General features: G+C 41.5%; 1 protein-coding gene across 2 annotated transcripts in view; it reads right to left on the bottom strand.

Moving 5' to 3' along the window:
• The window catches only part of LOC126355002 (low-density lipoprotein receptor-related protein 6), a 309,816-nt gene that overhangs the window by 21,408 nt on the left and 261,751 nt on the right, over positions 1-26,657 (bottom strand). For both annotated transcript variants that reach the window (XM_050005129.1, XM_050005130.1), the window contains exons 15-18: positions 22,007-22,295; positions 21,777-21,928; positions 18,096-18,346; positions 3,546-3,734 (exon numbers count right to left, since the gene is read on the bottom strand). In XM_050005129.1, coding sequence (XP_049861086.1) covers positions 3,546-3,734; positions 18,096-18,346; positions 21,777-21,928; positions 22,007-22,295 — 881 coding nt within the window. The remainder of the gene's footprint in view (positions 1-3,545; positions 3,735-18,095; positions 18,347-21,776; positions 21,929-22,006; positions 22,296-26,657) is intronic.

Here is a 26,657-nt window from a genome sequence, read left to right as displayed (position 1 = left end):
CACAGTGACATTCATAGGAGCACTTAAATGACAGGTAGTAACCTGTTATGCAAGTTGAACATGACTACGAGTCTACTCAGAGTCTGTTTCTAACGTACTGTAACTGTTCATTTTTCTGAGTAACAATTTTCTTCATGATTCTGATTAACTGGCTTCAATGTTCTTGCGGCTTCGTGGTCTGAAAGTATCTGGTAAAATTCATCATGTACTCGTGGCAAAAGAGAAAGTAGAGTCTGTAACTCCCTATACTTTTTACATTTTAACTTACTTTATTCATTTCTTATTTCTAGAGCTGGGAAGACCCTGACATTTCTGCTGCAACAATGTGCTTTCTCGTTATTAATATTTTGAAAATCTTCCAGCTCTTCAATGAGGGATTCTTTGTAAAACAACATCAAGAGTGACTTCTTTTGAAAATGCAGCCACTGCATTTGTCTCAACCCGTTCACCGAGTCCTTGAGATAATCACTGTGTCTACTTAGTGTGATGAAATCATTGTCAGTCATTGAATTTCCTGATGGCCTTGGAAATAAGCAATGCCCCTCATCAAGTATAAAAATTTCAGGTATTTTTCCTGGCATCCTTCTCAATAATTCCACAATTTTGATTGCACCTGACCATAAATAATTAATTTTTGAACTACAGTTTAAATGTATATATTCTGGGTAATGTAAGGCCAGAACTTTACAATGTATTTACCTGACCTTCACAATTTTCACTAAAAGCTGTGATGTGTTGAACTGGTATGGGCAATTTACTTATGCAGTGCAAAACACAGGAAGCAGCAATGAGCAGCTTGACTCTCATGCCAAATGTACATTGTTGCAACTCCAGAGACAAAATCATGTACACAAAAATTGTGGATCCACAGCTGTCTTGCATAATACACTGTTGCAAGAGGGAGTGTCTTGGACAGGTCAAAACATATTGCTATTTTTTAACTATCATACTTTGAACATTCTTTGGTCCTGTCTTTTGCTTCGTTAGCTGCCTGTGACTTATGCAAATGTAATTCTTATTTAAGAGTCAACATCTGAACATTTTTGGTTTTCCATGAAACTGTTACATGTCACACAGTTATCAGTACAAGACGTATGGAAACCCAGATTGAAGGCCATATTGAACATAAATCTATAGTAGCACTCTTTAATAGTGGGTAAATTATTTTCTGCACAAAACTCTTTATATACTTCAGACATTTTCCACAGATGGGTCTTATTTTTTATAGTTTAAAAACCATCAATAACATTAATATTATGTAGGAAATAAAATGATAACAATAAATCATGAATAACCAATATAATAATTTTAAATTAAATATCTTCTGTTAAACACTCAGCCAGGAAAACAAAGAGCTGTTTGCTATCACATGGTACCCAAGAGATATAAGTGCACGTATTCCCTTTGACCTCCAAAGAAAATAGGAGATAGTCTTAGCAGTTTTCCTTTCAACTACTAGATGCCAGCACTGTACTGCTTGTCACTTGTATCTATTGGCCACAAAGATTTGTGTCGGCTTTAACAACTAACATCTACACTCACTTCCAAAATTTGTCACTTATACCCCTTGACTTTTAAGGGTCTCTATTTCAGTGCTAAAACACTTAATGAAGAAAGGCGATGGAGTGGGCAGTAATAATCTCTAAAGTGAAGTGCTGAGGGGCAGATTTGAACCATCATAAACAGAGATGACTATATGCAAGAACAACAACCTGCCACCCAGCATGTTGCATGTTGTCCTACAAGGAGCTGTGATCTCTCCTTTCAATCATGACTTGCACACAATATACAACTTTCTATTGTCATAATACAATACATTAATAATGTATTTTTTTGTGGCATGTGCATGGTCATAATTTTTGAGATTCTTACTACAGAACCACAACTGATAATATGTAAGGAAAATGACAACAGCTTATCTCTGCCAGAAGAAGATTCACAATAACCAAGTTGCTACAGATAGTGACCCATATCTTGTTAATATTTCACTTTTCTTTCACATATTGCTATTGCAAAAGTAGCCTCTCACAATAAATATTTCAGCAGTACTGTGACAAAACATTTTAAAGGTACATTTTTCAATGAATGAATTACTTTCATTAATACTGTTCATACACTGAAATTTGTATACAACCAAAAGAAAAGCACAATACTATCGGAAAAGCAGGTTTTCTCAACTTTATGTTTTATTTGCAACCTTTCTTAAAGTCACTGTACATAATTTCTTTAGAAATACTCATTAATGAATAGTATATATTGTCATGAATAAAATAGAAAGAAACATTCCACATGAGAAAAATATATTAAAAACAAAGATTCCATGACTTACCAAACGGGAAAGCGCTGGTAGATAGACACAATAAAAAAACACACACACAAAATTTTAAGCTTTCGCAACCAACAGCTGCTTCGTCAGCAAAGGGGGGAGGAGAGGGAAAGACGAAAGGATGTGGGTTCTAAGGGAGAGGGTAAGGAGTCATTCCAATCCTGGGAGCGGAAAGACTTACCTTAGGGGGAAAAAAGGACAGGTATACACTCGCACACACACAAATATCCATCCACACATATACAGACACAAGCAGACACATTTAAAGGCAAAGAGTTTGGGCAGAGATGTCAGTCGAGGGGGAAGTGCAGAGGCAAAAATGTCGTTGAAGGACAGGTGAGGTAAGAGTGGTGGCAACTCTACATTAGCGGAGGTTGTGTCTATCTACCAGCGCTTTCCCGTTTGGTAAGTCATGCAATCTTTGTTTTTAATATATTTTTCCCATGAGGAATGTTTCTTTCTATTTTATTCATATCATTAATTTGAACCCAACAATTACGTTTGTTATTGTCACTGTTGCATTTCGAAATCTTTTCTGTCATCTTACTTTCTCTTTTTGTTTGTACAAGTAGTTTCACTTTGTATTCACCTTCCCTTTTTTCTGTAAATCTTCCCGTTATCCACCAGGCCTCAACCTCCGCTAATTTCAAGTTGCCGCCACTCATACCTCACCTGTCATTCAACATCTTAACATATTTGCCTCTGCACTTCCGCCTCGACTGACATCTCTGCCCAAACTCTTTGCCTTTAAATATGTGTGTGTGTGTGTGTGTGTGTGTGTGTGTGTGTGTGTGTGTGTGTGTGTGTGTGTGTGTGTGTGTGTGTCATGCGCGCGAGTGTACTGAGTGTACACCTGTCCTTTTCTCCCCCTAAGGTAAGTCTTTCCACTCCCGGGATTGGAGTGACTCCTTACCCTCTCCCTTAAAACCCACATCCTTTCGTCTTTCCCTCTCCTTCCCTCTTTCCTGACGAAGCAACCGCTGGTTGCAAAAGCTTGAAATTTTGTGTGTGTTTTTGTGTGTTTTTTTACTGTGTATCTACCAGCGCTTTCCCGTTTGGTAAGTCATGGAATCTTTGTTTTTAGTATATATTGTTATTAATACTGAAACAAAAAATAGAAAACTAATTGGTTGATTAAAATTAATTAAGACAATTTATCAATTACACTGTCACATGTGGTCACAGTTCTCCTGAATTTACATCTACATGAAGGGCTCACCTTTCTCTCCCATCCAACGTAGCTCTCTCTATTCCCCTAGAAGAAGCCCAAAACACCAGGTCATCCAACCTATCAACAGCCAATGCCATTGGATTCTTCACATCTGATGCAATTATAGTTTTCTTTTCACCATCAACACGGGATCGTCTAACACTTGGCTCAGCCCCAACATCAGTCCAAAACAGGAAACTGTAATTCAGGAAAACTTTCATCACCACCACACAGACACAGAGAAATCACAAATCAATAACAACTATATTTTCTCAGTCTCCATCTACAATATAATAATAATAATAATAATAATAATAATAGTCTACCCACAATCTATGCTCTGTTATATCTGTTACTTAAGGATTTTGACTATTAAAAATGAAAAAAAAACTGAATATTCTACAGTACCAGTCTTTTTTATAATTATGATATTATTACCTCTGCTGATAGGGCAGAAAAAGTTATCAGTTCAATGTAAGAGAAATCTGTAGCCAGTGAGGTGAGTTAATGCATACAGTATGTTTTTCAGGAAATGTTACAAACCACACAGAGACAGAGCTTGGTACTCCTTGTCGGGAACTTTTGACTGTGAAGCAGATTCTACTCGTATTGGAGTGTGGAGTGGCATCTGGGAGCAATTACAAAACATTGTGAATTAGTGCTGGATTTCAGGGGCTAAACTTTGGCCAACCAGTTGTTCCTGCAATTTGAGTGCAGTCTTTCCAGTTATTCACTAGTTTGCAAAACTATGATATGAATGGATGGTCAGATGTCATCTTCAAACAGAAAATTGATTTTTGGTTGTAAAGGGATTGTACCAATGGTAATGGCCATAACTAAGAAACAAATCACTCATTCTGCAGTCCCAATATGGACCAGCCTAGATGCATATTTTAATGCAGGTATCCATGATTTTATGGCATGTTAGCTGACAGGTAATTATGAGTTTCAAACTTGACTATATAATCATTTATTGGTTTTTATAAGGTGGCAGTCATTTATCAGATGAGGAAGCTATGAATTAGCTGAAGGAGATGCTGGTCAAATACTTTACCAAATCTACTGAAGTGGGGGAAAACTAGATTGTACACAAGGAAACAGATGTAAAATGTTTCTATGGCTTTCTGTTGCCAAAGTGTCACCACCTGCTGACAGACAGCAACACAGAGATCGTTTGAGGGAAAGGAAGAACTAGTGGTCCAAGGTACAAGGACTGCAGGCTTGGCAGTGTCAGGGCTCATTTCACATCAGGTCAGCATGACCATTGACCCAAATAAACATCACAGGGGCTCCATGAAGAAAGAGCAAGTGAAAGCTCTCCTGGACTCCTTGCACTAATGGATGAACGGCGTACAGCACACAGGAGCTCTGTAGTGCACTGAGCGAGTTGGAGCAGAATACATGATTCAAAAGCCTGTGTTGCCAGATGTATTGCATGGCCCAATACAGGATGAAGAGCTCTGCTGTAAATACTGAGCAGTGTTCCACAAGCCGACACTGAAAGTCATTGGTGCCAATGACGAATGCACACTCAACACCATGGTCAATCTGAGAGCCATCAGTGTACATGAAGTTACTATTGCGAGGCTGGAGTAGCATCCCTAGGAAGCAAATGTAGTACAAGATGAACACGGGCTGCCACACACGAAGCCAAGGTAGTGAAGGGTTCACACTCATCGGGAAACTCGCAGCTAGCGTGAAGTTAAGCTGCTGCAGCAATATCCGAAAGTAAACTCCAGGAGGTAACAGAGAAGAGGGAAATAACATGCACTGGTGATCAAAGGAGTCACTGAAGAAGGAGACATAGGATGGGTAACTAGACATGGCAGACAAATGATATGCTTGTCTGCTGAGGAGAAAAATCACAGCTGTATGACAGCAGTTGTTTGGTAGCTTCGGCATACAGACTCTCAACCGGGCTAATGTAAAAGGTGCCAGTGGCCAAACACATACCATGATGGTGGATTGTACTGAGATGGTATAAGAGGGATAGATGTGCAGATGCATGAACGAAACACCCATGGTCTAGTTACGAACGGACAAGGGACGCGTACAAATGGAGGAGGGTGGTCCAACCTGCTCCCGAAGAGGTACCACTAAGGACACATAGGACACTGAGGGACCGTGTACAGTGGGCAGCCAGGGAACATTCATACAAGGACCAAGAAAGTTCCTTATCAAGCATGAGCCCCAGGAATTTCATAGTTTCAATGAACAGAAGAGGAACAGGCCCAATATGTAAAGATCGCACCACCAGAAATTCATACAAGTGGTTTTGTCAGTGAAAGAAAAATGCACTGACGAAGCTCCACAAGTAGACGATCGAAACAATGCTGAAGATGCCGCTCAAGGAGACAAGTCTGTGGAGAAATGCAATAAATGGCAAAATCGTCAATGAAGAGGGAGCCACAGATATCCAGTGGAAGACAGGCCATAATAGGGCTAATGGCAATAGCAAAGAGGACAACGCTCAGGACGGAACCACGAGGCACGCCGTTTTCCTGGATAAAGCTGTCCAACAAGGCAGAAACCACAAATAGCTTGAAAACTTAGTCTTTTAAAAATTCCTGAATGAAATGTGGCATGCAGCCTCAGAAGCCCCCAGGTGTAGGGAGTAATGAGGATACCTGTCCTCCAGCAAGTCTCATGGGCTTTCTCCAAATTGAGAAACATGGCCATAGTCTGGTACTTCCAGAGAAAACGACTCAGGACATGGGCTGACAAAGTGACGAGATGGTCAACTGCAGAACAGTGCGCTAAAATCCACATTGTGCAGCAATTAGTTATTTGTGAGACTCGAGGCACTGCCTGGCATGAACCATACATTCCATCACCTTGCAAACATAGCTGATGAGAGAAATGGGGTGGTAATTAGAAGGAAGATATCTGTCCTTACCAGCTTTAGATATGGATATGACAGTGGCTTCATGCCAGCCTCAAGGAAATGGCCTCTGCCCAGATGAAGTTGTACATATGGAGAGGAAAGTGCTTGCCTGCAAGAGAAAGGTTCTGCAACATCTGAATGTGAACATCGTCCAGCTGTGGGGTGGACAATAGGGATAAAGTGAGAGCATGCTCTAGCTCACTCATAGTACAGGTGGTATTGTAGCACTAAAGATTCTGAGAAGAGAAGGGTATTGCCCAAGCGTCCTCCACCATTTCCAATGGAGGAAGGCAGGATGATATCGGATGGAGCTCGAAATCTCTGCAAAATAGTGGCCCAAAATATTGGAGATAGCAATAGGGTCCGCCATGACATCATCAGCTATGGATGGTTGGGCCAGAAATTGGGGATAGACCTTGGCCCCAAAGACGCACTGGAGGTTCGCCCACATTATGGAAGAGGGTCTGGAACTGTTAAAAGAACTAGTAAAGGAAATACAGCTAGCTTCTTTGCTATCCAAAAGAACGTGATGACACTATGTGTGCAACTGTTTATAAGGAATGCAGTTTGCCATCGTAGGATGACTTAAGAATGCAGAGAGTGTGTCTCAGTGTGCAAACTGCACTGCGGCATACCTCATTCCACCAGTGGAGAGTGACACGGTGCGGTAAAGAGGAAGTGCGAGGTATTTTGGCATAACCACAAGCACCATCACAAAGATGAAGAATGCAAGAGCAGAGAAGGCTGTGAGATGACGTCAGCCAATAGTATGCTAACTAGGACGGCACCACGACCCAGAGCACCCTCAAGCTGAAGAGAATATAAGCACCGCTCCTGGCAGCCTCGGCTGCACAGTAGTAGAGCTGGCACTACAAGAGGCCATAGAAAAGCGTCATCCTAACTGTTATACTGAGCCTTGTGCCATGTATCAATTGCTTACATAGGCATTGTATATAGCAAAGGAAAGTGATTATTTGCATGTCGCCCATCACTTGCGACACATAATTGTAAGTCAAAGTTAAGTATTGTCAATCTATTTTAGTGTAATAGAAAGCATTAATGTGATTTGCTTGAATTGTTGTTTATCTATCTGAGAAAGCAGCATCCTTTAGGAATCCTATAAGAGATGAGTGGGCAGTACCCTACGCTGGCGATGAGGAGTTATAAACAAACCCGATCCCTGATGGCCATGGAATTTTTGTTTTAGTGTTTGCTGGTGCCTTAATTCATTCTTGTCTTTACTTTGCAGAGGCGTTTACTTGATTTAACTGACTCTTATCATTTTTGCTAATCAGGGTTTTTAGTTGGGCACTGCAGAAATTTTCTTCACTTTTAGTCCTTATTTTGCTTGCTCGCCATGTCTGGTTGTTTGTTGCATTTGTCTCTTCCAAAATGCCCAATCTGCACCTATGCTCAGGCACCACAGCCACAAGTGTTGGATGTGTGATGTCCGGAATTTAAAAAAAAAAAGGGAGGATTGTAATTTTTTGTTTTTTGTTTTGTTGAAAGGAAAGAAAGAAAAAAGGGTGAATAAAGGTGAAGGGAAGTGGTTCTATTTTTACTGGAATGAACTTTTTGATGGACATCACAAAAATTTATTTTACCTATTTTTTTTTTTTTTTTTTTTTTTTTTTTTTTTTTTTTTTTTTTTTTACTCATCGAAGAAGACAACACAACACATATAAAAGAAATCATCACACTAATACTGTCCACAGAATGATCGTTTCACAAGACACTTTCTAGCTCGACTGACTCTTAAGACTGCACAAGACTCGACTGACTCTACCCTCTCTCTGGACCACAGCCTCTTCACATCCCTCTGGACCAGAGATTTCAACTGTGATTAATTAATCGTACAGCCGCTGGGCGCGCGCTTGGCGCATCATTTAAATGGGGTTAAACGCACACCGCGAGAGGCGTGGGCTAGCGGTGTCTTACAGGTATCGCCACAGATGCCACATGAGCTAATGCAGATGTTTCAGTTCCAGATGCAGCATATCTCCACCCTGCTCAACACGGTGCAGCAGCTACTAGCCAATGCTGCACACCCAACGGAACAAGTACCACCTACAGTAACACCTACTGCTATATCGTCTTTTTGACAATTTCGTGGACAACAAGAGGAATGGCTCCTGTGGTTGTCCCAATCTGAAGTTCATGTCATCATTCACAATGTACCAGCTACTGTGAAACTTTCCTACCTATTATCAAAAGTACAAAGTACAGTGTTCCACATAATCAACAAACTTTTTCCTAACACCACTCTGAGTGAACTTAGTTATAAACAGGTGACACAGTTGTTAACTGACTATTATGAACCAACAAGTGAATGTACTAGCAGCTACGTATCAATTCTTTACTTGCAAAAAACAGTCAGAACAAACTTATCACGAGCAGGTAACAGATTTGCAGGGTATGACAAGTACGTGCAAATTCAAATGCGTTTGTGGTGCTTTATATTCAGACGTTGTGTGATGCGATCGCGTACGATATAACTGATGTCAAACTTGGAGAACAGCTTTTGAAACAGTCCAATCCATTTCAGCCGGTAGTGCAAATACTAGATCAGTAAAATTCAGGTGCCCAGTGGCTGATGAATGTGAGCATGCAACTATTTGTCAGGTTGAGTCCCTTGGTTGCGATCAGCCCATTCCGCGGCAGCTTGCGCTAGCCACTTAAGCAGTTCACTAAACAGGTGGCTACAAAGGCTAACAGAATTAAGTCTTGCCCTTGGTGTTATACACGGCACAAATGCCAAGGCTGCCCTCCCAACAAGTTCACAGTTATGCTTTTGGTTGGAAAGGACATGAACAATCTGTATGTTTCCAATGGACAAAATATAACAATTCGGCCCACTTACAAAAATCTAGTCACGTGGCCCATGTCATTAATGCAGTATATCCAACGTCTGCAACAGGCATTAGCAAAACTAGCAAGCATGCAGTTTCTTCAGTGATATGCCAGTCAAACAAAGTTTTTGTTCATTTACTTCTTTGTGAGAAAGTGTGAAATTTCAGTTTGACTTGGGTGCCTCTGTCACTTTGCCAAATCATCACACATATGAACTGTTAAGCTCCCCACACCTGCATAAAAGTTGCACGTGACTGACGACTTATAATGGACACTACATTCCCGGTCTCGGAAAATGTACATTGCCTGCCATGTATTGCTCACATATGTGAACTGTGACTTTTACAATGCTACCTACAATCACATGAGTGTGAGAACACATTTGGTCTTGAGTCTTTTGATTTGTTTGGCTTTAACATTCAGGACAATGTGTCGTCAGTGTCTACATTCAATGCAAAAGACAGTGTAGCTAGCTTAATAAAAGATTCCTGGAACTCTTTTCTGAAGGTTTAGGCAAGGCTAACAATTTTGTTGCACATATTACTCTGAAAGACATTGCTCAGCCAAAATTTTGCCAGGTCAGAACTGTTCCCATTGCATTACGGGACAAAGTTGCTGCTGAACTTAAAAAATTTTAAGACAGCGGAGCTATTACGTCCATACAAGCAAGTCAATAGGCAAATCCACAAGTTTTGCTCCCCAAACCTTCAGGTCGCATTCAGCTCTGCGCTGACTGTTAGTCTACAGTCAACCCACAAACTGTCATTGATACTCATCCATTGCCACGCCCAGAGGATCTCATAGACAGATTAGGCACTGGACGCTACTTTTCAAAAATTGGTTTGTGGGACGCATATCTTCAATTACCACTCCATGAAGAAACTCAAGAAGCATGTGTAGTAAATACTCATTTGCATTTGTTTAAATATTTGCATTTGCCTTTTGGCAGTGTTTCCGCTACTGCCTTTTTCCAACTATACTTGGAACAGCTGACTGTGCAAGTGCCAAACTGTTCAAACTATTTGGACGATATTGTCATAGCAACATTGCAAATTTGCACATTTTGTTTTGTGTGTTATCTGAGGTGGGAATAAAGTGTAGACTGGAAAAGTGTGATTTTTTTAAAACCTGAGTTGCAGTATCTTGGTGATAACAAACAGTCAAGGTTTGCATTCTCTTCAGTCGCATGTATAAGCCATACAAGATTTGCCGGTTCCTCGCAATGTCACAGAATTGCAGTCAGTTTTAGGGAACAAGAACTATTGTATCTGGTTCTTACCGAATGCTGCACAGATCTTGGCTAGCTTGCATTGCAAGAATCTCCCTTTTGTTTGGACAAATGAACGACAAGTAGCTTTTCAAGAACTTAAAAATGCATTGCTCAGTGATCAATGCTTAGTTCACTTTGATCCTGAAAAACTCGTTGTTTTACAAGTTGATGCTTCTGTTGCATCTTCTTGTCACATCAATGCTCAGGATTATGAATTGCTTCAATCATTTTTGCTGAACTATGCAAAAATTACACAGGCCATGGAAGGTGATTCAGATTTGAACATTTTGCTAACATGCATTTGCACATCTTGGTCCCATTCCTTGCGTAGAATAAAGAACTCAGTAGTGTGTCGATACTTTGCATGTCGGCATATCCTCGCTGTGATTCTTGTACAAAATGACAGTGGACAGTCACATGTGTTGATCCCTAAAGCTTTGCAAAAAGAATAAGTGTTGCAGTTACTTCACCAAGGACATAAGGGATTGTTAGTATGAAATAGTTAGTGCTTCGACACTGTACTTGGCAGGGTATGGACGTCAAAATAGAACAGATTACATCACAGTGTCACGTATGTGTGGAAAATCAGTCCACTCCGCCACATAAATTGTCTGCTTGGCCTAAGTCACAATCACCACGGCAATGTGTGCACATAGATTTTGCAGGATCTTTTTGGAACACTCGTTGGTTGACTGTGGTTGACTCGTATAGCAATTTTCCTTTTGCTGTGTCCATGAACTCGACAACGCCACATAACATAATTCAGGTGTTGTCCTCTATTTTTTGCCTCAAAGGTTTACCTGAAGTCATAGTGTCTTACAATGGCCCTCAGTTCATGTCAAATGAATCAAACATTCTGTGAGCACAATGCCATACAGCATCTAACAATTGCACTGTTCCATCCACAGTCAAACGGCGATGCGGAATATTTTGTCAGAACATTCAAGCAAGCAGATGGCCAAACTTTGCTCTGCACACACCATGAATCAAGCATTGCAACTGTTTCTTGCCTCCTATCATTCGCAGCCATGAGATGGACCATCACCGGCGAAATTGCTTCACGGCTGCTGCAATCGGACACTACTCCACCTGATCCACCCTCCTCAGCATCCAGCAGTGATGGAAGGCCACAAGTATAGCTTTGTGCCACATGATATTGTCTTTTACAGGGAATTTAGTGGCAGCAGATGGTGTGAGGGAGGCGAGATAGTCCGTCGACTTGGTGCTTGCATGTATCTTATTTCGGGTCCAGATGGCTTGCAGTGGCACCATCGAAATCAAAACTTTGCTTCTATCATGTACATGATAATCTTTCAGTGTCTCTTCCCCCTGATTTTTGGATTAAAAAAATGGCTCAAAGCGCTATGAGACTTAACTGGTGAGATCATCAGTCCCGTAGAACTTAGAACTATGTAAACCTAACCAACCTAAGGACATCATACACATCCATGCCCGAGGCAGGATTCGAACCTGCGACAGTAGCGGTCGCGCGGTTTCAGACTGTAGCGCCTAGAACCACTCGGGCACTCCTGCCGGCTTTTTGGATCCTGAGGACAGCGCGACCACAGCAGCCACCGGAGGGTGACATCACTGTACCCTTCTGGTAATTTTCTGGGGGATGTTTCCACCAGAGCAAAGGTCGGAGGGCAGGGTACAACCAGAAGCTTGATGAGCCTTGCAGGCACAGCTTCCGGTCCAGCAATATGCCCACACTCCTTCCTCCCATGCCATGATTGCACTCCCTACATGACAGTCCGTCGCTTTGGGGGAGGAGGAATTTTCTGGCATAACCACAAGCACCAGCACAAAGATGAAGAACGTAAGAGCATGAAGTCTGTGAGACAACGTCAGCCAATAGCACGCAGACTAGGGCAGCACCACAATAGAAGCAGCCTGTAGCCGAAGAGAATATAAGCGTCTCTCCTGCCAGCCTCGGCCGCACAGTGGAAGACAGACAGTAGTAGATCTGGCACTAAAAGAGGTCATAGAAGAGTGTCATCCTAACTGTTATACTGAGACTTGTGCCATAAATCAATCACTTACCTGAAAAAAGTACACAGCAAACGACATTGATTATTTGCTTGGCGCCCATCGCTTGCAACACATACTTGTAAGTCAAAGTTAAGTATTGTCAATCTATTTTACTGTAATAGAAACCATTAATGTGATTTCCTTGAATTGTTGTTTAGCTACCCATGAAAGCAACAACCTGTAGGCACCCTAAAAGAGACGAGTGCGCAGGACCCTACACGAGGAATGGAATGTTCTGTGGCGGTAAAAGATAATGCTTGTTGTATATTCTACCTAGGAATAACAGTTGAAGAAATGTTCATCGTAGGTTGCCACAGAGGAATAAAGCTTCTAGTTGGCATTAGAAAACTGCAATTTGTGTGTGCACGTAGGTGGGGTAGGAATCAGCAAACAGATAGCAGTCGGGAAATGGTCGCTCAAGTACTTGTCCTTGGGGAGAAGATCTAAGCGGGCCAAAAAGAAATGAGAGAGCTCAAAGCGGTAATGAGGAGACAAATTTGTTTCCTGGAGGCAGAGAACAAGTGGATGTGCATTTCCAAGAGCAGCCGTAATACCTCTTTGTTGGATGTATGGCAACGAACGTTCAAACAGAGGAGAGACATGACGAGAAAAAGGGAGGAGGGAAAAACTGAAGGGATGTCACCTTAGTGGCTGCTGAGTGCCAGTTTGTGAAGGCTCACTTCTACAGGACACAGAGGCTGGAGGATACTGGTCCACGAGATCTACAGAGGTGTCGGCATTCTCCCTCTGTCAAGCTGCGGAGTCCAGGGCAGAAAAAGGATCTCTTAGTCTGTGAAAGAGAGGACAGTTTGCCTTTTGGAGCCTTTCCACTTGGCAGAGGAAGACTCAGATGTGTCTTGGCTGGAGGGATATAAAAAGTCTTCTTGGGAGTATTCCTTCTGTCATTTTTGGCCTGCCAGTTGTGTAGCAGGTGACTTTGCACTGTGAGATAAAAGTTTGGTGGCTTGTCGCACCGCTGGAGGAGGGGACTGGGTTCCTACCATGACAGTGGGTGATTTTACAATCACAGTGCTGAATTTGAGGTTGCATGTCTGCACGGTCATGTGCTTCATGGAGTGAGATGTAGCAAGAACAGTACTGTAAGTGCCGGATGGCAGAATGCAAGGTTTCCAACTAGCCAACAACTTGCCGGCAGCAGGATAAGGCACCTTTTCCTTCACCCAGATCTCCTGAATGAGCCACTCATCGAGATACATAGGACAATCTCGGACGGAGGCTGCATGGTCACCATTGCAATTGATACAGTGGGGAGAAGGAGGCGGACAATTGCCCTCGTGAGCATCCCTACCACAGGTTACACAACTGAAGGGGTTTCAACAAGACATTCAAGTGTGGTTGTAACAGTGACAGCACAGTAACAGTAGTAGCACGATGGGTTCAGAATGTGTGGTCAGCCTGTGATAACTTCATAGCCTGCTTGGATCTCGGATGGAAGCACCACTCCATCAAAAGTGAGAAAAAGAGTAAGTGTGGGCACTAAGGATGCATCTAGCTTTTTTATCACCCGATGGATTGCAATGATGCCATGATCAGAGAGGTACGTTTGGATATGTGCCTCGGTCAGACCATCGAGCAGCCTAATGCAAAGAACACCACAAGAAGAATTCAGCATTTGATGGGCCTTGACATGAACAGGATAGTCATGGAGGAGCAAAGCTACATGCAGTAGTTGTGCTTGAGAATCAGAAGTAGTCTCCAAAAACAAAGTGCCATTGCGTAAACAACAGCAGGATTTCACAGGGCTGGCAATTGCATCATCTCTTTCTGAATAATAAATGGATTTAGCATAGCAAAGGACTGACAGGCTTCAGTACGTGCAACCATGAGGAACCGTGGTGCAACTGGAAGGGTTTTTGAATCATTAGCCTCATTCCATTGATTTTAAGTGAATATTTATGGTGAAGAAGATGATTGGTTCACTGTGAGAAAATCCCCCATGATTTCCAGCGTCTCCGATGGCGCGCCCCTTCCAGCTGGACACCCCCCCCCCCCCCCCCCCCTCTCAGTGGAGATGCACTTACTTTAGGTGATTGTTCACACATCAGGTTACACCTGACAGAGGGACCAACTGGCAATTTGGAAAGGTAGCAGCTCAGGCAATCACCCCTCCCTGGGCCTGGCGTGTTCCAGGGGGTATGTGCAAATCCTACCTGTTGCCCCAGGGCTGGGAATTACACATTACCCAGTCACATGTTATGCATCAGAGCAGGGTCGTCGAGCAGATGCGCAAAACTATAGACCTATATCTCTGACGTTGACCTGTTGTAGAATTTTAAAACATGTTTTTTGCTCGAGTATCATGTCGTTTTTGGAAACCCAGAATCTACTCTGTAGGAATCAACATGGATTCCGGAAACAGCAATCGTGTGAGAACCAACTCGCTTTATTTGTTCATGAGACCCAGAAATTATTCGATACAGGCTCCCAGGTAGATGCTATTTTCCTAGACTTCCGGAAGGCATTCGATACAGTTCCGCACTGTCGCCTGATAAACAAAGTAAGAGCCTACGGAATTTCAGACCAACTGTGTGGCTGGATTGAAGGGTTTTTAGCAAACAGAACACAGCATGTTGTTATCAATGGAGAGACGTTTACAGACGTTAAAGTAACCTCTGGCGTGCCACAGGGGAGTGTTATGGAACCATTGCTTTTCACAATATATATAAATGACCTAGTAGATAGTGTTGGAAGTTCCATGCGGCTTTTCGTTGATGATGCTGTAGTATACAGAGAAGTTGCAACATTAGAAAATTGTAGCGAAATGCAGGAAGATCTGCAGCGGATAGGCACTTGGTGTAGGGAGTGGCAACTGACCCTTAACATATACAAATGTTATGTATTGCGAACACATAGAAGGATCCTTTATTGTATGATTATATTATAGCAGAACAAACACTGGTAGTAGTTACTTCTTTTAAATATCTGGGAGTATGCGTGCGGAACAATTTGAAATGGAATGATCATATAAAATTAATTGTTGGTAAGGCGGGTACCAGGTTGAGATTCATTGGGAGAGTCCTTAGAAAATGTAGTCCATCAACAAAGGAGGTGGCTTACAAAACACTCATTCGGCCTATACTTGAGTACTGCTCATCAGTGTGGGATCCGTACCAGATCGGGTTGACGGAGGAAATAGAGAAGATCCAAAGAAGAGCAGCGCGTTTCGTCACTGGGTTATTTGGTAACCGTGATAGCGTTATGGAGATGTTTAGCCAACTCAAGTGGCAGACTCTGCAAGAGAGGCACTCTGCATCGCGATGTGGCTTGCTCGCCAGGTTTCGAGAGGGTGCGTTTCTGGATGAGGTATCGAATATACTGCTTCCCCCTACTTATACCTCCTGTGGAGATCACGGATGTAAAATTAGAGAGATTTGAGCGCGCACGGAGGCTTTCAGACAGTCATTCTTCCCGCGAACCATACGCGACTGGAACAGAAAAGGGAGGTAATGACAGTGGCACGTAAAGTGCCCTCCGCCACACACCGTTGGGTGGCTTGCGGAGTATGAATGTAGATGCATGGGCAGGCCTTCAGGAGCACATAGGGAGTAAGAAAGAAAAAAAAAAGATGAACCTCAAACACCAAAGCAAAGGAGGGATAGGAGCCAGGGAATGAAGAAAGAAACAAAGAACGAAATACAGTGGAGGGTCTGTTCTGCTGTCAGGCTGCTGAAAATGCACAACTTATGCTAATTAACTGATATCTAATTGCTATTTTTATGAAAAGTGCTCTTCTTTTTATTTCTAATTACTGCACAATTAAGTTTAGTTTACATTGCAAATATAAATCCTTAATTACTGATATATTATGAGATTGTTTAAATTTTTAAAAGAATTCCAAATTAAATTCTTTTTCATCCTTATTTATTTTACTGTTCACGGAAATGATTATGTTTAAAATTTTGGAAGGACTGGGAATCAAAACTGCAGCACACAAATGGTAGGCAAGCCTTCTACCACACAGCTGCATGACCTATGGAGAAAAATTGATCTTGCTTTAACATATTAAAGATGGCCCGAAAACTTCGAAGTCGATTTTCTCAAGAATTTTTTTAGATCCCCACTGAACTATTTTGGGGAATTAATATTTGAGTTCTGAACTTCAAGTACTATAAATATAAAAATTTCAAAAATCAGATTCCCGTGTGGTCTCCTTGTAAGATAGAATAACAGTATAGTTACATTTTCCAATTGAAACCAATGTCCAGAAACTCCTAAAAACCAACTGGAAGTCTTATCATTGGCCACACAGAATAAGACTCGACGGCATTGCGTGGTTTCACTTCGAGGATATGAATAACACAAGTGCATGTTTGGTTGTTTTGCTCATTTGGTCTCTGGAGCTGTGGATTGCTAGAATTTGCACAGTGCTTCATCAGCTTACAGCAGGAATCTTAGAGCTTTTGCTTACTATTGAGTTTTGGATGGTAGTAAATGAGAGAGAAATTAAGGGACAGGTGAAGTGGCTGCCTCTCAGGTGAAAAAAGACTGAAATAAATTCATTAGAGTCAGAAATTGTGAAACTATGAATGGAGAGAGAGACAAGGAAAATGTAGTAAAACCATTTAACTACACATTGAAGCTTAGTGTTAACGAGATTAAGTGCTAGTAGAAGGATTTTCAAGGTTCATTAAAATGCTAAGAAACTTGTGAAGCAGGAACAGTGTTCTTCAAGAACAGTGAAGGTAAAGAAAAGGAATGGGAGGAGCACAATATACAAGAAATAAAATGGGAGACTGCCAAGTTCCACTGATACGTACAAATTACAGGCAAGAATATTTTTAAAAAAATATGCTTGGCGATCTTCTGTATGGGTAAACTGAAGTCTACATGAAAACATGGGAGACTAGCCAACACAGATAGGAGGACATCGTGGTAAGGATGCAAAATGCACAGCAAAAAAATTTTCAACAAATGCTTGTGGCCAGAACATAGTCACCAAACAAGAGTTTCCAGAAATCGCAGACACTGAGATTCCACAGCACATGCACTGTGGTGAAAAGGCTGAAGCCAAATTTGAAACAGAATCTAGTAATTGGAAGACTTGGAAGACGAATATGATATTGACAGGGCACTGGCAGTGGCAAAATATATACACCTTCCAAAAATAAAATCTCTTTTTGGATATGAGGAAATTAACACACACGAGAAAAATACAAGAATCATGAATAATGTTACAAAATATGACGACAACCCCCACACACAAGTGTATGAAAATAGATTATCCATACAAGAATTGAATAAAATCTTGCCAATTTTCTTTAATACCAAATATGCGGTAACTGCAGAAGAAACACATTCACCAGAATCTCACTGACAATCTGGAGTTTATATACCCCCCCCCCCCCCCCCCCACACACACACACACAGGAAGGTTTACTTTCTTTCTTCTTTTAATGTTCTTACAACATAGAAAAATAGATGTAATTTATTAATTATAAAAACTTTTATTTGGCAGTTTATGATACACAACTGCACAAGATGTTAAGTAGCTTAAAAAACCTACCCTTTCTCTGGATGCAGTGCAATACTTCGTGGCTTTTCACCCTTTCCTTTGATAACAAAGCCCACTTTCGAAGCATTATCAAGCCGTGTAACATTTATAACATCAGCCATAGCACATGACCAGTAGAGCAATCTGCGATAGGGGTCCACTGCTAAGTCATAAGGGTGACGTTCACTGCTCGCACTCACAAACACGGATGCATGTGTACCGTTGTCAAAAGCTCGTTTCACTGACTGTGTTCGTCCATCAACCTAGAACAAGAAAGCTGTCCATTACGTTCTTGTTTCAATGGGTACAATAATTCCTAACATTTTTTTTTTTCAGAATCTAAAGGTTACCAACGACTTCTTCCTTCATACATCTACTCTCATCTGCAGATAATTTATGATTTTTTTTTTTATATGAACCATTAAAAATACATACTACAGGAAGGAAAAGTGTGTTCAAAATTAACTCACAATTAAATATTTGTAAACAACATTTCTACTTACCTAGCAGAGAAAGGCACACACAGCTAATCACACAATTGTTATTATTTTGGAACTGGCGTTCCTTCTCCTGGCAAAAGACAGTAAAGGTTTGAGAAAACAGTACCTCATGTCAACGAAGGTTCAGTAGGGAGAGAAGAGAGATAAACCAACAAGTTTTTGCTTTCCTTGTCCCCTTCTTCCCTTCATTGTCAGTGCTATTATTTTCCTGTATTTTAACTTTTTTGTCTCTTTCATGCATTTTTTTTCCATTTCTGGCTGGTTCTTGACCAATATTTTCAGCTCTTCCTCCTTTGATTTTCCTGCTGCACTTTTTTGTACTCATGTACATCTACATTTACATCTCTGTACATTCTCCGTAAGCCACTGTACAGTGCAAGATGGAGGATACCATGTACTACTACTAGTAATTTCCATTCCTGTCCAACTCTTTAACAGAGTGAGGGGAAAAAAACTTTTTACAAGCCTCTGTATGTTCTCTAATTTCTCTCATCTTATCTTCACAGTCCTTGCATAAAAGTAGGCTGATGGCTATAGAATCACTCTGCAGTCTACCTCAAGTGGCGGATCTCTACATTTGCTGAATAATGCCTAAGGGAGAAGGATGTCATCATTCCTTCAAGGATTCCACTCAAGTTCACAAAGCATCTCCATAATACTTTCAAAGATTCCAAGACTTACCAAGCGGGAAAGCGCCGGCAGACAGGCACATGAACAAAACACACAAACACACACACAGAATTGCTAGCTTTCGCAACCGATGGTTGCTTCTTCAGGAAAGAGAGGGAAAGACGAAAGGATGTGGGTTTTAAGGGAGAGGGTAAGGAGTCATTCCAATCCCGGGAGCGGAAAGACTTCCCTTAGGGGAAAAAAAGGACAGATGTACACTCGCGCGCACACACACACACACATATCCATCCGCACATACACAGACATATCCATCCGCACATACACAGACACAAGCAACCAATATACCTGCCATTCCTCCCCCTGCGTTCTTAGATAGCAAACCCTCCACCTCCCTCTGAGCCACGACAGCTCAGTGCTTCTTGTTTTTCATGAGTGGTCTCCTTTAATACCAAAGTATTTACATTCAACAAAAACTTTCCTACATAACGAATAAGCATTAAGCTTAATAAACTGTCCACTGAAAAACCTCATACATGACTGCAATCTTATAAAGCATTGTCTGTTATTAAAGTGTCATAATTTTTTACTTTGTGTATTTTTGCCTCCAGGATTATATCTATTGGACAGACCTGAAAACATTACACATTGAGCGAGCCAATAAGACAAATGGCCAGAATCGGTCTGCTTGTGTCTGTGTATGTGCGGATGGATATGTGTGTGTGCGAGTGTACATCTGTCCTTTTTTTCCCCTAAGGGAAGTCTTTCCGCTCCCGGGATTGGAATGACTCCTTACCCTCTCCCTTAAAACCCACATCCTTTCGTCTTTCCCTCTCCTTCCTGAAGAAGCAACCATCGGTTGCGAAAGCTAGCAATTCTGTGTGTGTGTTTGTGTGTTTTGTTCATGTGCCTGTCTGCTGGCGCTTTCCCGCTTGGTAAGTCTTGGAATCTTTGTTTTTAATATATTTTTCCCATGTGGAAGTTTCTTTCTATTTTATTTACTCCATAATACTTTCATGCGGACTTAACCTACTAGTAACAAATCTACCAGCAAGCCTCTGAACTGCTTCAACAACTTCCTTCAAATCTGACCAAATGAGATCCCAACACTCAATCATTAGCCAAGAATGCATCGCACTAGTTTTCTATAAGCAATCTTCTTTATAGATGAGCTACACTTTCCCAAAATTCTCCCAATAAAATGAAGCTGAGCATTCTTCTTCCCTACTACCAATCTGACATTGTCATTCCATTTCATATCGTTTTGCAATATTATGCCTAGATATTTAACTGACATGACTGTGTCAACAGCATGCTACTAACGCTGTATTTGAATGTTGTAGGATTGTTATTCCTAGTTATCCACATTAACTTAGACTTTTCTCATTTAGAACAAGCTGCCATTCATCACACCAACTAGAAATTTGTGTGTAGGTCATCCAGTATCCTCGTATAAACAACAGAAAATCTAAGATGGAAAGTAAAAATAGTATGAAAGGACAGTTACTACTTACCACATGGCAGAGATGTTAAGTCACAAGTGAGCACAACAAGAAGACTGTCAGAAAGTGAGCTTTCGGACTTAGCCCTCCGACAGAAATAGACACCACACACTCGTGCGCACGTACACACACACAAATGCATTTGATTCTTTTTTTTTTTGCCTTGTTGGCTGAAAGCACACTTTTTGACAGTCTTTTTGTTGTGCCTATCTGTGACTCAGCACCTCCGTTATGTGGTGTGTAGCAACTATCCTTTCCATAATGTTATTATCCTCTTACAGCCGCTCAACGACAAACCTTTCCCTATATCCAGTGTCATCAGCAAACTACTGTAAATCGCTGCTCACTCTGCCTGTTAGATATTTATGTACACAGTCAATAAGAGCAGTCCTATCACACTTCCCTAGGACATTCCTGGTGATATCCTTGTTTCTGATGAATACTCACTGTAGAGGACAATATATTGGGTTCTCTTTGTTAAGAAATCTTTGAGCTACTTTTACATCTGGGAACCAAAACTGTAGGCTCAGACCTTCATCAAGAGTCTTCAGTGGGGCACCTAAACTTCTATTACTGTTTGATCTTTATCCTCTCTAGCACCCTTTCAAGTTTAAAAGCTTCTATGTTGGTAGGTTTTTATTATTAACATCTTTCCGCTATGCCCTGCAGTTTCTCCCTTGACCTAGGGTCCTTGGTGACTAAACCTCACAGCTGTTTTTCCTCAGAGGAATCCTTCTCCCCCCCCCCCCCCCCCTCTCTCTCTCTCTCTCTCTCTCTCTCTCTCTCTCTCTCTCTCTCTAGATTTTGTCTATTATTTTGCATAATTTATTAAAAAGCATCTTCAAAGAACTGAAATATATACCTACTTACACTTTAATACAGTTGAAGATGTTTATTAAGAAAAAAAAGGTGAAACACACATGACAAAATATGAATCACATTCACTCACTAGCACATACATGTTGGCCTCAAAGTCTATAATACATTATTAGCAGCAATTAAATATCAACAAGATTAAAGATTTTTGCACCTATTTAATCATACAAAGCAAGAAAGTTACTCACCCAATATAAGAACTGTGTTTTTGGATCAAATTCAACAGCCCGTACACTTTTCAGGTTCTGAATGGGTAAAACTAAAGATGGGCAGTCAGTTGTATTTGGTATCAGACGACTCAAAGTATTCTTCTGACTATACAGCAGGAATGATTGTGGTGCTGTAAGAACAATGACAATTAATTAAATGTTCACTGAAGAAGACTGCAAACATTTCATGTTAATACACTTCCACATACCAGAGCATGTCTTGTTGTCTGCATTAAGGACATAATGTGTGGGGCAAGCACAATGTAGAGTTGTTGCTTGGCCCACGCTAGGTGTAAAAGCTGGAACAGCAAGACATAAATGAGAGCATCCACCATTGTTTATTTCACACTGATTCCAACCCCACTGTCTTGATGTATGGAATATGGACATATCAGTGACATCTCCCAGACGTTCTTGTACTACAGACCGATTCTGGCCATTTGTCTTATTGGCTCGCTCAATGTGTAATGTTTTCAGGTCTGTCCAATAGATATAATCCTGGAGGCAAAAATACACAAAGTAAAAAATTATGACACTTTAATAACAGACAATGCTTTATAAGATTGCAGTCATGTATGAGGTTTTTCAGTGGACAGTTTATTAAGCTTAATGCTTATTCGTTATGTAGGAAAGTTTTTGTTGAATGTAAATACTTTGGTATTAAAGGAGACCACTCACGAAAAACAAGAAGCACTGAGCTGTCGTGGCTCAGAGGGAGGTGGAGGGTTTGCTATCTAAGAACGCCGGGGGAGGAATGGCAGGTATATTGGTTGCCACAACTGTAACAGCTGGTGCGAAGCAGTAAGAAGACAGAGGAAGTTGAAACTGTTGGGTTGGGAGGGAGGGAGGGGGGGGGGAGGGGGGAGGCAGGGACAGTGGGTTACCCAGCATTGAGGTCATGATGATTATGGGAGCGAAGGTTCAGAGAAACTGGTGGTGGAGGGAAGGATTCAGATGGCTCAGGTTGTGAAGCAGCCACTGAGAATGAGCATGTTGTGCTCAACTGCATGTTGTGCCACCGAGTGGTCAACTTTGTTCTTGACAAGTTTGGCAGTGGACAATTCATCCAGGTCGACAGCTGGTTGGTAGTCATACCAATGTAAAAAGCTGTGCAGGGTTTGCAGCAGAGTTGTCATATGACAAGACTGCTTTCACAGGTGGTGCGGCCTCTGATGTCACAGGATAAGCCTTTGCTAGGACTGGAGTAGGAGGTGCAGTCTGGGTGGATTGGAATTGTCTTGCCCCTTAGTTTCCCACAGGAATATGACCTCTGTGAAAATGGGTTGTGGGTGGGAGTGACATAGTGATGGACTAAGGTGTTGTGCAGATTGGATGGATAACAGAACCAGTTTAGGAGAGGTGGGAAGGATCTTGTATAGGGTGTCATTCATTTCAGGTCAGGATGAGAGATAAAACCCTGGCAAACGATATCGTTCACTTGTTCCAGTCTAGAGTGATACTAGATGATGAGTAGGTGATGAGGGGGTGCAGATCTTTGTAGCTGATTCTTGGGGGGGGGGGGGGGGGGGGGGGGCATGATATTACTGGAATGTATGAGGATGTTGTTCTTGTGGTCTTCAGTCCTGAGACTGGTTTGATGCAGCTCTCCACGCTACTCTATCCTGTGCAAGCTTCTTCATCTCCCAGTACCTACTGCAGCCTCAATCCTCCTTAGTCTGTTTAGCGTATTCATCTCTTGGTCTCCCTCTACGATTTTTAGCCTCCATGCTGCCCTCCAATACTAAATTGGTGATCCCTTGACGCCTCAGAACATGTCCTACCAACCAATCGCTTCTTCTAGTTAAGTTGTGCCACAAACTCCTCTTCTCCCCAATCTTATTCAGTACCTCCTCATTAGTTGTGTGATCTACCCAACATTCTTCTGTAGCACCACATTTCGAAAGCTTCTACTCTCTTCTTGTCCAAACTAGTTATCGTCCATGTTTCACTTCCATACATGGCTACACTCCATACATATACTTTCAGAAATGACTTACTGACACTTAAATCTATACTCGATGTTAACAAATTTCTCTTCTTCAGAAACGCTTTCCTTGCCATTGCTAGTCTACATTTTATATCCTCTCTACTTCGACCATCATCAGTTATTTTGCTCCCAAAATAGCGAAACTCCTTTACTACTTTAAGTGTCTTATTTGCTAATCTAATTCCCTCAGCATCACCCGATTTAATTTGACTACATTCCATTATCGTCGTTTTGCTTTTGTTGTTGTTCATCTTATATACTCCTCTCAAGACACTGTCCATTCCATTCAACTGCTCTTCCAAGTCCTTTGCTGTCTCCGACAGAATTACAATGTCATCGGCGAACCTCAAAGTTTTTATTTCTTCTCCATTAATTTTAATACCTACTCCAAATTTTTCTTTTGTTTCCTTTACTGCTTGCTCAATACACAGATTGAACAACATCAGGGAGAGGCTACAACCCTGTCTCACAGCCTTCCCAACCACTGCTTCCCTTTCATGTCCCTCAACTCTTATAACTGCCATCTGGTTTCTACACAAATTGTAAATAGCCTTTCGCTCCCTGTATTTTACCCCCGCCACCTTTAGAATTTGAAAGAGAGTATTCCAGTCAACATTGTCAAAAGCTTTCTCTATGTCTACAAATGCTAGAAATGTAGGTTTGCCTTTTCTTAATCTAGCTTCTAAAATAAGTCTTAGGGACAGTATTGCCTCACGTGTTCCCATATTTCTACGGAATCCAAACTGATCTTCCCCAAGGTCGGCTTCTAGCAGTTTTTCCATTCGTCTGTAAAGAATCTGCGTTAGTATTTTGCAGCCGTGACTTTTTAAACTGATAGTTCGGTAATTTTCACATCTGTCAACACTTGCTTTCTTTGGGATTGGAATTATTATATTCTTCTTGAAGTCTGAGGGTATTTCGCCTGTCTCATACATTTTGCTCACCAGATGGTAGAGTTTTGTCAGGACTGGCTCTCCAAAGGACTTCAGTAGTTCTGATGGAATGTTGTCTACTCCTGTGGCCTTGTTTCGACTTAGGTCTTTCAGTGCTCTATCAAACTCTTCACGCAGTATCATATCTCCCATTTCATCTTCATCTGCATCATCTTCCATTTCCATAATATTGTCCTCAAGTACATCACCCTTGTATAGACCCTCTATATGCTCCTTCCATCTTTCTGCTGTCCCTTCTTTGCTTAGAACTGTGTTTCCATCTGAGCTCTTGATAGTCATACAAGTGGTTTTCTTTTCTCCAAAGGTCTCTTTAATTTTCCTGTAGGCAGTATCTATTTTACCATTAGTGAGATAAGCCTCTACATCCTTACATTTGTCCTCTAGCCATCCCTGCTTAGCCATTTTGTACTTCCTGTCGATCTCATTTTTGAGACGTTTGTATTCCTTTTTGCCTGCTTCATTTACTGCATTTTTATATTTTCTCCTTTCATCAATTAAATTCAATATTTTTTCTGTTACCCAAGGATTTCTGCTAGCCCTCGTATTTTTGCCTACTTGACCGTCTGTCGCCTTCACTACTTCATCCCTCAGAGCTACCCATTCTACTTCTACTGTATTTCTTTCCCCCATTCCTGTCAATTGTTCCCTTATGGTCTTCATCAAACTCTCTACAACCTCTACCAATAGATTGTGGTCAGAGTCCACATCTGCCCCTGGAAATGTCTTACAATTTAAAACCTGGTTCCTAAATCCCTGTCTTACCATTATATAATGTATCTGATACCTTTAAGTATCTCCAGGATTCTTCCATATATACAACCTTCTTTCATGATTCTTCAACCAAATGTTAGCTATGATTAAGTTATGGTCTGTGCAAAATACTACCAGATGGCTTCCTCTTTTATTCCTTAGCCCCAATCCATATCCACCTACTACGTTTCCTTCTCTTCCTTTTCCTACTATCGAATTCCAGTCACCCATGACTATTAAATTTTCATCTCCCTTTACTCACTGAATAATTTCTTTTATTTCATCATACATATCTCCAATTTCTTCATCATCTGCAGAGCTAGTTGGCATATGAACTTGTACTACTGTAGTAGGTGTGGGCTTCGTGTCTATCTTGGCCACAATAAGGCATTCACTATGCCGTTTGTAGTAGTATGAGGATATGGCACAGGAAATCTATATGTGGGCTAGGTCTGGGAGGTATTGCCTGTCTCCCTCCTCACATCAACTAACAACACCCTACACACCAAACTTATACATGCTCCCAAAATCGACAAACGCAATCCTGGATGTCCCATTGTAGCTTGCAATTGTGCTCCCAGTGAAAGATTTTCCACTCTTGTTGACCAACACCTCTAATCAATTGTCCAAAACCTAGCTTCTTGCATCAAAGGTACTGCCTACTTCCTTCACTGACTTTCCACAGACCAACCCCTTTACCTCCTGGATCCCTACTCATCACTGCTAGTGCCACTTCCCTATACATCAATATTCATCATGCTTTGCCACTATCTAACACTACCTCTCCCAGTGTCCTACAGATTCTAAACCAACCACATCACTCCTTATACACCTTACTAACTATATCCTGACCCACAACTACTTTTCCTTTGATGAGAAAGTTTACAAACAAATCTGCAGCACAGCTGTGGGCACTCGCATGGCACCCTCCAATGCCAACCTTTTTATGGGCCATGTAGAGGAAACCTTCCTAGCCTCCCAAAACTTCCAATCCCTAGTCTGGTTAAGGTTCATTAATGATATCTTCATGATCCAGACTCAGGGTCGAGATACCCTATCCACATTCCTTCACAACATCAACATGTTTTCTTCTTCCACCCGTTTCACCTACACATCGGGCCATCTTCCTGGATGTGCACTTTCACCTCTCTGATGGCTCCATCCACACCT

Source organism: Schistocerca gregaria, chromosome 3 (assembly GCF_023897955.1).
Source record: "Schistocerca gregaria isolate iqSchGreg1 chromosome 3, iqSchGreg1.2, whole genome shotgun sequence".
Classification (NCBI taxonomy): Eukaryota; Metazoa; Arthropoda; class Insecta; order Orthoptera; family Acrididae; genus Schistocerca; species Schistocerca gregaria.
The sequence above is the reverse complement of the archived record's forward strand: the minus strand, read 5'-3'. Positions and strand labels throughout refer to the sequence as shown.